At 43.6% G+C, this 13,464-nt stretch overlaps 1 protein-coding gene across 1 annotated transcript; it reads right to left on the reverse strand.

The window, feature by feature from the left end:
• Positions 1-6,350: 6,350 nt before the first annotated feature.
• NXT2 (nuclear transport factor 2 like export factor 2) lies at positions 6,351-12,469 on the reverse strand. The gene is made up of 4 exons (XM_028089735.2): positions 12,137-12,469; positions 11,049-11,135; positions 9,381-9,525; positions 6,351-8,500 (listed from the first exon to the last, which is right to left on the reverse strand). Exons 1-4 carry the CDS (start codon positions 12,149-12,151, stop codon positions 8,319-8,321), a joined length of 429 nt encoding a protein of 142 aa, XP_027945536.1. The 5' UTR covers positions 12,152-12,469; the 3' UTR covers positions 6,351-8,318.
• Positions 12,470-13,464: the final 995 nt, after the last annotated feature.

Here is a 13,464-nt window from a genome sequence, read left to right on the forward strand (position 1 = left end):
AGGGAGGAGTTGAGGATGACCTCAGGGTTTTGGCCCGCATGTTGGAAGAATGGAGCTGCCGTTTACAGAGATGGGACATGGTGTAGGTACGGCAGGTTGCAGGATAAGATCAGGACTTTAGTTTACACATGTTAACTCCCTCTCATCTTAAATGATTTTGTTGTCCGTACTTTAATTCTACATTTAAGAGGATTTTCCAGATTAGGATTTTGATTTGGGGCATGCTAAATGAAGTCAGAGTGGTCCGTTAGACATGGGAATTGGCAGTGGTTTTAAGTACAACGTTGGAGGTCATGACTAGAGGTGCAAGTTTCGTCGTTGCCAACTTATCTAACAATTAAAGAAACCCAAACTGAGACGCAATATTGATTTCTCACTAATGAGTTGGGAAAATTTTTTAAAAATTAATAATGTCTAATGTGGCAGACAGTGGTGAAATACACTATTGTTCAGTCAGCCTGGAGTCCAGATTCCCGTTCAAAGACTGACCACGTGATGATGGTGAGGAAGATAATTATAATATTTTTTACTGACTGCTCACTGTGTGTCCAGTACCATGGTAAGCGCTTTATGTCTTATCTCTAAGTTAATTTTTGCTACCCCCCCCAGAGTCATTTCTGTTTTCTAGGCATTCACTCATGTAGCAATTACTTTGGGACCCTTATTTTGTGCTAAATCTGCCTAGGAAATCCACAGACACTGGACTCGCTTACTCTGGACCGATAGTTTGGAATCTCTTTAGCGCTACAGTCTCCTTTGAGATGCTGGTGAAAGCTATAGCCTCTGCTCTAGATAAATATACTCATTTCCTTGGGAGATCCCAGACTTTCCTCCTGAAGCTCCAGCAGGTCTGTGGACCCCAGGCCAGGCCCAGAATCTCTGTTCTGGGACAATTGTGCAAGGACACACAAGGCAAGAGTGGGAGGTGGGGTGGGACAGAAGGTCAGGGCGTACAGGAATCTATGGCAGGCCAGTTTGTGTTTGGAAAGTACGGGTTAAGTGCAGATTTTGCTGCCAGGATGCTGAGATGCCAGGATGCTACGATGCCAGGATGCTGGGGTCCCTTGGTGAATACTAACAGTGTTATCTGGGCCATACTCCCATTTCCCAGCATTCCCTTCCCCTTCCTCCATCTTTTGCCCCTGCTTGCCAGCCCTGGACAGCCTAAGTGTCTCTCCATCCCCTCTTCGACTCCAACCCTCGGGGGGCCAAAGGCAGTCAGCCAGCACTCCAACCTTCTGTCCAAGTAGCTGGGAAGCCTCTCCCATAACCTGTGCATGGGGCTTTGCAATGGCTCCTTGTCTCCTGTTTGGTTTTTTGTTTTTTTTCCCCTCCTTGCCCATGGAAGGTTCCATGCATGGTCAAGCAGGCTACTAGGGTACCTGCCTGAGAAGCCACCAGACACTCATTCTCAATATTGATCAGTGCTTCGGTTCGGCAAAGGACAGGCAGCAGAGACCCCCCTGGGTCAGTTTGGATTCTCCAGTAAGCAGATACTGGGATGGAGTTAGGAGCGAATGGTCGATTGGGGGTGGGCACCTGCGAAAGAGAGAGAGGGAAGAAGCAGGGTTGGGCAGGGAAGTCTCCAGACATTGATATATATCCAACACTCGTGAGAGGACAGAAGGGCAGAAGCAGAGTTGGGCAGGGAGTCGATAATGGATCTGAAAGTTGTGGCCAAGCCAGGAGACAGCTACAGAGCCAAGAGAGCCCTTTAGAGAAGTCCCGCAAGGGACCAAAATGGCCAAACTTTAGCATCCTTCCTGTGTTCAGTCACTGGTTAGAGGCTGCCCCAAAAGAGCATGGCCTCAGCTCAGATGCTGCAGCCCATCCTGCAGGCACTGCAGCTGGAGACTGTCGGCTGTCCTCTCAGCTGAAAGGTTCAGTTCCTTCCAGAAGGGTGAATTGAACAGTGTTCCTAAGTTGCCACAACCTTCAACCGTCTCTAAGCACCAAGAAAATGCCCAGCATGGCTGCACCACGGCAGATCAGCACTAATGCAAGGTATCACCTGGTGACACTCCCAAGACAGGGTTTGCAACTCGGTGGGGTGGGGGGGGGGACACCCTGCCTTACAAGGACCAGGGTGAGGGTGGCTCCTGCCCTGCGCTATTGTATTTTTTCCCTCCAGACAGGAGCCCCAGACCCACCCTCATTTGTGACTGATGTACTGAATATGCTTCTCCATGTTGACCCTCAGCTCTAGGAGCCTTCCAGCCAGGGAGGAAGGGAGTAAGATGCCCACAAAGACAGATGCTGTGTGGGCGCAAAAATATACACACAGGGCATATGGGCAGCTAAGTCTCCCGCAGGCTTGGCTCTAAGAATGGAGGACACAGCCGTTCCCGGATTCACTACCGTTCATGAAGTGCCTGTAATTCTATCATAATGGTTAAGAATCATACAGGCCTGCCTTTGGATCTTGCTTCTGCCACTGAGTAGCCTTGGACAAGTGACTCTCTCTCGGAGCCTCAATTGCTGATTTTTCAAAATGGTCATGCCAAGAGCACCAATTTCCCAAGGCCAAACGAGATAACAATGCACGCTAGGTGCTCAGCATTGCTCACATTAGCTCATACCGACAGACACTACGTTCTAGAGTTTTCCCAGGCTGCTGCCAAAGGGGCTCTGCAGTAATGAGCAGCGAGGGGGGGGGGCAGAAACGGGGTTTGGGAGTGTTCTCAGGCTACTAACTAGGTGAGAGCCGCAGGGGAATAAAAGACATTCCTCACAGTAACAGAAGCCAAAAGAATGCATCATCGGTAAGATATTTGGGAAGCTGTATGCTGGGCTCATTGATAGCTGACAATAAATAGTATGTAGAAGTCGGCCTTCTGCAAGGTAGAGTTTGAGGGGCACCAAACTCCTCCCAACACTCACACACAAAACATGTCCAAAGGGCCAAGATTAGCGGCCATGTCTTTGAGTTCTAGTATTGTTCCAGCTGCTTCCAGAAAAAGTGCAACAATCCCAAGACACAGAAGCCAATCACTTCCATAGTGAGCTTACGAGTTAACAAACTGAACTTGAAAACGGAGGGCGGGGCCCGAGGGGATGACTCTTAGGACCCAGGAGATCCAGATGGGATGGGAAGGGGGATTTGAGGAGAGGGCAGGGTAGTCCGGAGTCTGCAACGGTGGGGACCTCTGGAAGCAAAACAAAGTAGGGCCCCAGAAAGATGGGAGGAAGGGGCACAGACGTAGGAGGCTCCCTAGTTCCTAGTTTTGCCACTGGTCTCTGAGAGATGTGTGAGTGTATTTACGTTTTTAGCTGCAGTTCTTATTCTAAGGTGGAAGGGCTTTCTTAACCACCAAGCCTTCCCTCCCAGAGTAATTATAAATCCTCTGTCCAAGGGAGCCTCTATTTTCTGGTTTCTCTCTCCCACTTCCTCCCCTTTTCTTTCCAGTTGTTTGGAAAGCAATATTTCCCCAATTGCCCCCACCCCCACCCCTGCCAGCTAATTTCGCCTCTGGTCCCTTCTCCCAGGCTTGCCTTTTCTCTCTCTCTCCAGCAGCATCCAAAGCCAATGAATTATTAGCCTCTGAGGTGGGGCCCAGACCACTGGGAATCCGGGGTGCCACAGACAAACAAATAAGCTTATTAGAGGAATCAGTCCCAGAGGCTCTTTCAGAAACAGTACAAAAGGACAGGGAAACAAAGTGCGTGTTGGCCAGCTCAGGAGGTTCAGGGCTCCAAGGGGGCTGGCGGCGCCCGCCACTGGTGTTGCAGACTCCTCGCCCCGATTTCCTGCCCTTGTGGAAGAGAACTGGAATCGGTAGTGTTCCAGGCCATTTTTCTTTTCCTTCCCATGACAGAAAGACCTCTCAGAAAGACATTTGCGGATTGCTGTTCTTGCTTCCCTTGAAGGGCCTACATCTCTTTTGTAGGGTAGAACAGTCCTCTCTCTGTGTGTTGCTCTAATCTGAGCCTCGATGTGGAGCTGAAGTCTTGCACAGGCAGTGACAAGTTGTGGTCGTGGACGGCAGTCTCTTGTCACCTGATTTTACCCTCAAAGAACCAGAATCTGGGGAGAGGCCAAAGCCAATGGCCAAGCCAAAGACATCTAGCCGTGTCTTGTGCAGTGTTCTCACATCTGTTGTCTTATTCCAGCCTCACAACCACCTGGTGGGCCAGACCGGGCAAGCCTCCACTCCACAGCCGAAGCCAGAGAAGCCCAGAGTAAGTGAGTCACCAAAGGTCACAAAATCAGCCTTAGAATACAGGTCTCCTTTGGGTCTGGGACCAGGATTGACTCCATCGAGACCACCACAGCCTATGTTAAACCCGGGGGCTGATGCACCATGTCTGGAATATCCACGAAGAAAGGGAAAAAACGCACACACAGGATTGACTTAAAATAGGCAACATACAGTTTAAGCAGTATCAGACCATGCTCATCAGAGGGTTTCTGCCAGAATGCCTTCTCAATGCTCTTCCTGGACACCTGAAATTGGGCGCCTCCTCCCCGTTTCCAGCCTTCATTGCCACACAGGCCTGGAGACTAAACAGTTGCTTTCTTAGCTCTGAACTTTGAGTGCAAGATAAGGAATGGGACTTATTGCAAATACTTTTTGCATGACTTTCTGCAAATACGGCACGCAAATATGAGAGGAGGAAGTTTTTGATCATTTCTAAGTCATGGTGACATGGCTGACACATGGCACCACTTTTCGGAAGCTGCCCGACCCCACCCCCCCACTAGAAAGCGATACTGAAAATTACATGCTTGTTCCTTTTTGTTTTCCAAACTGCTGCTACAGTCCATTAGGAAGTTGGAAAAATCTATACAGCAGGCTGCAATCAGAATTTTCAAAAAAAAGGTAGTACAATGAGATAGAAAGTACCAGAAACTTGCAAGTAGTACACTTGAGGTTTATTTTGGACATAACATTTCGTTTGTCACATGTATGCATCTGTGTGCTGGATTGTGGTATTTTGTACTTCTTATTATATGTTAGAGCAAAGCCTTTGAAAGCCACTGATCTAGAAGATCATACAATCTGAGATGCGGGCTATATCCTAAGACCCTTCATTGGCTATGTTATTCCAACAATATGTTTCCTCTTTTTAGTGCTTCTCTAGGAAGAAAGACTGACTTATATAGCCCACACAGGGTCACTGAGAACTCTTTTGTACAGAAAGCTGCGTTTGGCAAAGAAGGGCACATGTTTATTAATAGAATACAGCAGTTTTGTAGCCAGGTGTTTTGAAGAAATATTTTCATTGTATAGAGCCCAGTGTTAAATCCAAAAGCCAACGATGCCCTACCATTTCCCCCTAGATAGATCTTTATCCTTTATACCATGTGTATCCTTTCTATACCCTGTATTAAACACCACAAATTAGCAAGTGAAGTCCCCTTCTACTGAATTTCCTGCCTCGCTAGTTTCAAGCAAGTCAATCCAGCAATATTCCAGAATAAGAGATCTCATATCTTCTTGCCTTTTTTGGACTGCTTGCTCCTTTTCCAAACACCACATGTACCATTTAACCTCACCGAGATTATCTTTTAGACACATCGTATATTACTGGGTAATTTCCAAAAACCAGGCACACATCAAGACTCCAGTTCACCAAAGCTCATGCATGTTTAAATAAGGTCCATGGCTCTTCCAGCCATATAAAGCTAGTCATACAAATACCTTGATGGAATTTGAATCTTGAGTTAACTAGCCTCCTAGGCTTACAGCTTTTGCCTTCCACTACAGCTACAAATTTAGACCTAAGTAGACTCCTAACCATTTTTGTCTAGGCAACTCATCACTGTACTTCATCAATCTCATCTAAGATGCCACTGATTGTGAGACTCACCAGTATTTTTGGTACTACTGAGAAAAGGGGGGAAACGGACAATTCAGCTATGATTTGGCATCAATTTAGGATCCATGCCAATTTCAGGGATATTAAATTGTGAAAAATAAGTGCATCTGTGAAGAGACGGAAACCGGTAGTTGATTTCAAGGGCTGTTGCCTCTTCTCACCCCCTCTCCAAGTGCCTGGTGACAGATTTTTAAGGTGGAATTGAAATAAATGGGACCCTTCTTTCTGGAAACCAACGGTCTTTTGGCTTAACTGCCTGCTGAATCCAGCATTTCGGCTAAAGTTTCTCAAGGTTAAAATTTCCAGTATTTCACCAGAAACCTCACTGCTACCTCAAACAGGTGATCTCACGAGTGTGAATATTTGATAGGAAAAGAACAAGGTGGGCTAGAGAAAAGACAAAATCCAGGTTGTCAACCACTGTTTTCAACATTCTAATGTGTGTCTTTTTCAATTTAAAAACTTCAAGTCTAAAAAAAAAAAAAAAAAAGACCCTAAAACAAGCTTGAGAAAACTTGTCACAAGGCAAATTTTATTTTTTCAAGTTACAAAAATATCATGTCAAAAATACAGTCTTAGTCCATACAAGAGTAGTTCCAGCCATTTGTTCTACAGAGTTTGGAAAAAGCAATATATATAGAAGTCTTATAACATACAATATAACCGCTCAATTCAGTTATTGCTAGTTATGTGCAGCTTTTACTTGAGACCGTTCTCTACAAGGGAAAGGGCAGTGTTCGGGTACTGCCTGTTGCTCAAGGTGTAGGATTAGACGGCCAATCCAAAGTTGGAATGAGCTAGCTTTGAGTAGACTAGAACGTGTAAGTTTTGATCAGTACTACAAGAGAGTGTGGGCTGCATTTTGGTTCCACCCCATTCTCCCATATTTAATTCTATTCTGTTAACACATCAGAAGTAAAATGTGTAGTTTGGGGCGAGAGTAAACGAATTGCTGGTTTTCAAAAATAAGTGATGAGAAACCATAACTTTGAGTTGCGATGGAGAAACGAAGCTGGCACATTTATCTTAAAAACACTGAAACAATAAACACAAGAATGGAGGAAAATTTAAAGTTTAACAACCAAAGCTAGCTTTTTCTCTACAGATTTTGAGATGGAACAGGAATCAACTTGTTCCTTTGAAGCCTAGGAGCTTATGAAAATCTGCTGTCCTTGATTTTCTCTTTAAAAAGACCAAGAGCTAGCCACATGACAGGAACATGCTTTAAAACAGTTCTATTTGCTCAAGAGAAGAACGAATCATCAAATTAAATAATTTTAAGTTCAAATAAGAAAGAAAAGAAAGAAAGAAAATGCAGTTGACAGTGTAAAACATGGAGACCAAATCACTTAACTTTGGGGGATGGGTAACACATAGGAGACTTTTGGCCTGAAGTTCACATGGAAGACTTAGAAGCTAAGAGTGTCCCAAAGAGAAAGCAATGGCTTTGTTTCCCACTTTCCTGTCAGAGCCTGCAGGGTCAGCATTATTACTAACATCTTACCCCCAGAAGTTTTTGAATAAATTTGAGACATAGATTGGTGAAAAGTATGAGGTGCATGGGAAGAACCTTTCAAAAGCGTTCTGTGAACAAAAGTGACACTCAGGACCATTTGGCAAGGATAATTTATGACTTAAATCCTAAAAATAGGCTACATTTTTAGGAGGTAGAAAACAAGTACCAAAAATTTACCATTCGGCCACTCTCCTTAACTTTTGGCCAACCTTGGATCCTCTCCATTTCTCACTCCCCATTCTCCCATTAAAGCTATTACTGCTACTACCATTCGTTACCTAAAGTTATAAACTTGGAGCTGCCAAGAAAAATCTTAAGTAGTTTTGCTTTTAAACCACTGAGTATATCTAATACTCAAGTATCAACTCGGAACGTTTTAGTAGATTAATTCACTCCGTAAGAAAACATGCCTACATAAAACAATTACTTAATACGAAAAAAGACTACTGAACATCTCTACATGCTAATGTGTCAGAGCGGCTATGCAAACCTAAATGAGTAATGTTTTCACTGAACTGATTTGGATAAGCCTTATATTAAAACTTCATTACCAGCATTTACTGAAAAAAGGGATGTGTCTTACTAAAACATTAAGCTACAACAACAAAAAAACTCCACTTCCTCCCAGAGAGTTATGTTGTGCTGATATCCCATAGATAGTATTAGAAAAGGATTTCATTTTTGCAATAGGCTGGGCTCACAGTGCATGTTAATACAGAGACCATGTGTACAATATTACCACAAGAATGTCATTAGTGAAATGTATATAAGGCATGTAAAAAACTAGCATTAAAGCTCGTAAGGGCAACGATCCAAACGGGCAGCTGCTAGAAAAGGTGCTGCTAGGAATAAAAAAGTATTAAAGAAAACAGAGTTTCAGCACATATCAGTTTATAGTGCTTCCACAATAAAATGAACTACTTCACATAAATTTATGTTGCTGGAACTAATGGACCAAACAAAAATGGACTTCTGCCCCCTTTTAACTACTAGCCCAATCTTGGAAACGGAAGCAATCACTTGCGATCTTCCACACGGTGTTGTTAGGAGTCGACTGGGCAGTCAGCAGGAAGTTCTGGTTGAAGTAGTGTTGTTTGTTTCCATCAAACTTCACAGTTCCACTGGTCACAACAAGAACTGTGGTCTGGGCCTGAGTAGCTTGCTCTTTACCCACATAAAAAAAGAGAAGAGGTCACAGTTTCTATCTCTAAAGAAGATTTTCAGGCTTAAACGACATTGCTTCTAACTTAGCACATAAAAAAAAAAAGCTTCATAAACTTTCTTTACCTTGAGCATGCGTACCCAAAGGCAGAAAACTGAATTATCGTTTCAAAGCATATTAAAATTATTTTCAGTCCAGAAGGAGTTCGGGGACTCCAAAGTTTCAAAATGAAGAGCTTATATCTAACACACGACATTTGGTTTCCGTATATATTAATATTTCATTGGGCTTCTAAAAGAGCTTTTTCTTACTTTGCCTTAAGTTATTGTTCTTTTCAAGAACTATGAAAGGGGGAAAAAAATCACCCTAAACTACTACTTATGACGCTTAGGACCCCACCTAGAGGTCAATCTTACATATCGCACCGATTTACCTTGAATCAAATTCTGTCTTGCCAAAACATTTTTTCCCCATAACAGAATAAATTTCTTCTGTGAAATTTCAGGAGGTTGTAAGATAGTAACATTAACCAGAAACTGTTATAATTTTTCTCTGGAAACATTTCAAGGCACAAAAGGCAGCTGTTTATTCAGGGACAATAGATAATTAGTCCTCTCCCATCAACCAAAAGCACATTGAACCTCAATTTCTCACTCATTTTTAATAAACCATAATCATACTATCCAACAAAACCTACTAGTGGTCCTCTGGAATTAGATGCATCTAAAAGAAGACCAAAACTTTGATCTGACTGAATTTTTCATTTTTAACTTGTTCAAAAAAGTAATTATTTCTATCGCTACAAGTTGCTTGTTACTTTTGGCGGTCAAGCTCAGTGCTCACTAAAGGAAAACAAAAGAAGTTGAAAGAACAGGATCTTACCATGCACTGGTTGGCAATCTAACATATTGACCTGGAACTCACTAGAAGGCAACATCTCAAAAAAATTAGTTAGGGCTTCCAGCCCTGTAACAACATTTCCGTTCCATATTAAAGTGGCCTTGTCCAGATACAGCCTGGTTAGTGCCTTAAGGAGAAAAAAAAGAAAAGAAAGGTAAAGATTTTTGTTTCTGGGGAAGCATTTTATAGAAATGGATCGAAGGATTACAGGTGGCATATAAACACTTCCATAGTTCCACCCCCATCTCCACTCTCCTTGCCCCCTCCCGCTGGAAGATAATGTGAGCAAGGAAGGTGTCTGCCTCATAATCTTGGCTTTAACAGAGATGATTTCACTTCAGCCACAAAAACACTTTGCATCCAAACTGGAAGAGGGTTTTGAAGTTTTGCTGTTTGTTAAAATGAATTAAATGATTATGAGTTTCATGCACATGCAGCCCCAAACCAGGTTTAGTCTCCCTCCAGTTTTTAATTCTGAGAATTAAAGTTGTCAATCGGGTCCTACCTGGACACTCCAACTCTAGTGCTTACGTACACATGAATCATCGAATGTTTGAACCATTTAATGTCGTATGTGTTAGGAAGAATTTCTTTTACTACTACTCAAACACAGTATTTTGTTCAAAAGAATCACAAGTACTTGCTAGTGCAGAGTCTTTGCTAAGTCATGTACAAGTTAAGGCCCCACATAAGGCAGAATTCAACAGTTAACCCCTTAGGCACAGGAGTTAGTCACAGGAGGTTAGCATGTCACAGGACAGATTATTTGCTTAATCCTAAAATTTCACTTGGATGAAAAGACCAGCCCCTTATCTTGACTCTGATAATAAAACTATGTTGCCTTTTTTTCTTTGCTACTTTATTTTTGAAAGCAGCAAGACACAATAAACATCCATTGTCAGGTCCCTTGTCAAACATCAGTACCAGAAACTTCTTTTATAGAAATTTTGTGAGATTAACTTCTGTACCTATGGCATAAAGAAAGCTCTCTAAAGCAGTCCTATGCCGATAAGAGACGTAGGCAAGACTCCAGCACATACTGAAACAATTACTTAGAAGACATGACTCAGGGATAAATCACAACAAAAAAGCTGATGACAAGAGAACTTGCTCTGTTGAAAACTAAAAGTATCCAAGCCATGTGGATCCTATTTGTGAGTGCCAACTACAGCTGTGAGCTTTAATCAGAAATTACTAATATAGGAAATTAAAAGAGCAAATCAAGGAACGTTCCCTATAATGTCAGACTCCTTCCCTAGCACTAACGCTTTTTTAAGCATACTGGCTGAATGATGGGATTAAAAAGGGTAACATATTTAAGTAAACATATGTCAAGCCCCATGTCAAAGTGCAGTAAGTTACTTGCCATTTACCACCCTAAAAATAAAATGAGCTTAAGAGAGGTTAGCAGTTTGCCCAAGGTCACAGAGCTAGGTAAATGCAAAGCTGAGATAGGATCCCAGAGCCCACACTTCCATAATATCATACCCATCCTTCTCTAAACAATGCACTTTTTAAAGAACAAGTCCACAGTGATCACTTATGCAAGTCGGATGAATGGCTGGCTAAGAAAAAAACAAAACAAAACAAAACAAACAAACAAAAAACCCCTGGTACTTAACAAAGAGTAGTAGAGTCTATAATACTCACCCGTCTTCTTTTGTCCATTGTCTCATAGTAAATATTGACAAATTCCTCAGCAGCTCTACATGCCTGATCTACATGAGTCTTAAAATCCTAGGAGAAAAAATTCAGACCTGTACATTACTACCCCTCCAACTCCTAACAAACACAAACCCACCAACAAACACTGAGTATTTATTTCAGTCACTTTGTAGCTCCATACACAGTCCATATTCTTCTATATAAATTTAGACATTATAAAGTTCAGGGCTCAAGAGTTTCCAGTTTTTACATTTTCCCCCATTTTAAAGTACGTTTATTTAGGACATACTCATCCCTCATTAGTGAATTTTTTTCTCATTTCAAATGGGAATTGATAATCTTTACTTGGTAACTGGTGCTGTAAGTACTGTAGGCTTCCAGTATTTTACAAAACATTCACCTTAATAAAAATGATGTGGTCTGAACCTTTAAAAGGGCGGGGGGGGTGGAGCGCTGAATCAGAAGTTATGACAAGGAGTTGCTCCGTGGGGAAAAAATAAGAGTACGAAATAAAGGCCAATGAAATACTTGAAAAACTACATACTTAGGAAACTTGCTCACATTACGTAAAAAATTCACCGGCGTTTGCAAAGAATTGCAGAACCGAAGACGAGAAATGCTGCTGGGGTTTTCTCCTGCCGAATGATTAGTAAGTACCTATTCCCCGGCCATTCACTGAGCCCAGCCTATTATTTGAATTAAGAATCCGTTTCATTTCTCTGTCAGGTGACCGAAAGTTATTTGTAGAGGGAAATAAGGGAGAACAAAATAAAAGACCGCAAGCCATAAACAGACGCCAACATTCCCGCCTCTCGCCAGTTCCCATCTCGGGGGTCCTTTCCAGCATCCGAAAGCGACTGCACAGACGCCCGGAGTTGGGGTGGCGGTGGGGGGATAGGTGGGCTACGGACCAAGAGGGGCTACAGAGAGCGAGTCCCGCCCCCGGAGCCCAGCGGGCCCGGCCCTGATTCGCCACTGGACCACGTGACCACCAGCCAGCCCGCCCCAGCGCCCCTCCCCTCAGCTGCCCGAGCCGCGGCGCCCCGGCACCCTGCCGCGGCCCCGGCACTCACCACAGACGTGGCCATGAGCGAGCCCGAAGCAGCCTGTCCTGGCAGTGGCGGCGTCACTACCTCCTCACGTGTCGGGCGCCTTCGGCTGCTGCAGGACCAAATATTTAGGAAGACACCTAAACCCGCCAAACGCCGAATTCTCTACCCGCCCATTCTCTCCCGGAAGTAGCTCGGTCCGTTGTTAAAAGCACCCCGATGTTCCAACCTTAAGTACACCTCCCTTCAGTTCCGACCGTACCCTTCCAACTGCCTCCTGTATTCATTTGTTAGCTATTTATCTACTTCGTTGGGAAGAAAAAAATCCTCGGCTTTCATAAACTAGATACTGTAACCGAAAGTATCCATTTTCCCAGGGACACGGGACAAGCAAAGATCATCTAAACGGCCCAATAGGGGGGCTTCTTTGCTCCAGGAGGCGGGGCCAGGGCTAGCCGAAGACCAATGAGAAACGCGAGGAAAGACCTACTAGATCTGTAGCCTATAGGAAAAAGGGGTGGGTTTTGGCGAGGTATGCAACCACACTGCGCATGACTGGGGGAGAACGGTTTAAAGTTCTGGAATATTCTGGAAGAATCTAGCCTCACTGAATTGAATCCCAACGGTCTCAGTAGCATTCCTAAAATTAATCACAAATCACAGATTTGGTTATCTGCTATTCATAAGTAAAGGCTTATCAAGTTCATTCTAGCACGCACATGCGGTTTTTGTCTCAGACTTCAAATGAAGATTAGTAGACACTGCCATTCACCACCCTCTACAACCTACTCTCTAACAGCTAAAATTTTATTGCGTGGTGACCACGAGCAAAGTACTTTTTCTAAGCATTTCAATCCATATTCACTTATTACTTCAATAACACTATGAGGTAATCATCTCCGGTTTATAGCTAAGGCAGAATGTGATTATGTAACCTGTTCAGGGTCACAAACTAGTTAGGGTTCAAGCTCAAGCGACTTAACTACCACTACAACCTGATTTCACTCTCCAGCATCCTTTAATAACTGTTCATCTCAAAGGCACCAACAAATTCTGGGTGGTCAAATCAATTAACTATCTCTATAGTCTTACCACGAATAACTGGTCTGTGGCTCCTCATCAGAATAGTCCCTTCTTCGTTGGTATCTTCCTGAGTCTCTGCCATGAGACGAGTCTCTGCCATGAGACGAGTCTCTGCCATGAGGCCAGTCTCTGCCATGAGGCCAGTCTCTGCCATGAGGCCAGTCTCTGCCATGAGACGAGTCTCTGCCATGAGGCCAGTCTCTGCCATGAGACGAGTCTCTGCCATGAGGCCAGTCTCTGCCATGAGACGAGTCTCTGCCATGAGGCCA

The sequence above is a fragment of the Eumetopias jubatus genome, unplaced genomic scaffold (assembly GCF_037043125.1).
Source record: "Eumetopias jubatus isolate StellerSeaLion01/CBP00866 unplaced genomic scaffold, mEumJub1_p1.0 scaffold_11, whole genome shotgun sequence".
In the NCBI taxonomy this organism is placed as follows: Eukaryota; Metazoa; Chordata; class Mammalia; order Carnivora; family Otariidae; genus Eumetopias; species Eumetopias jubatus.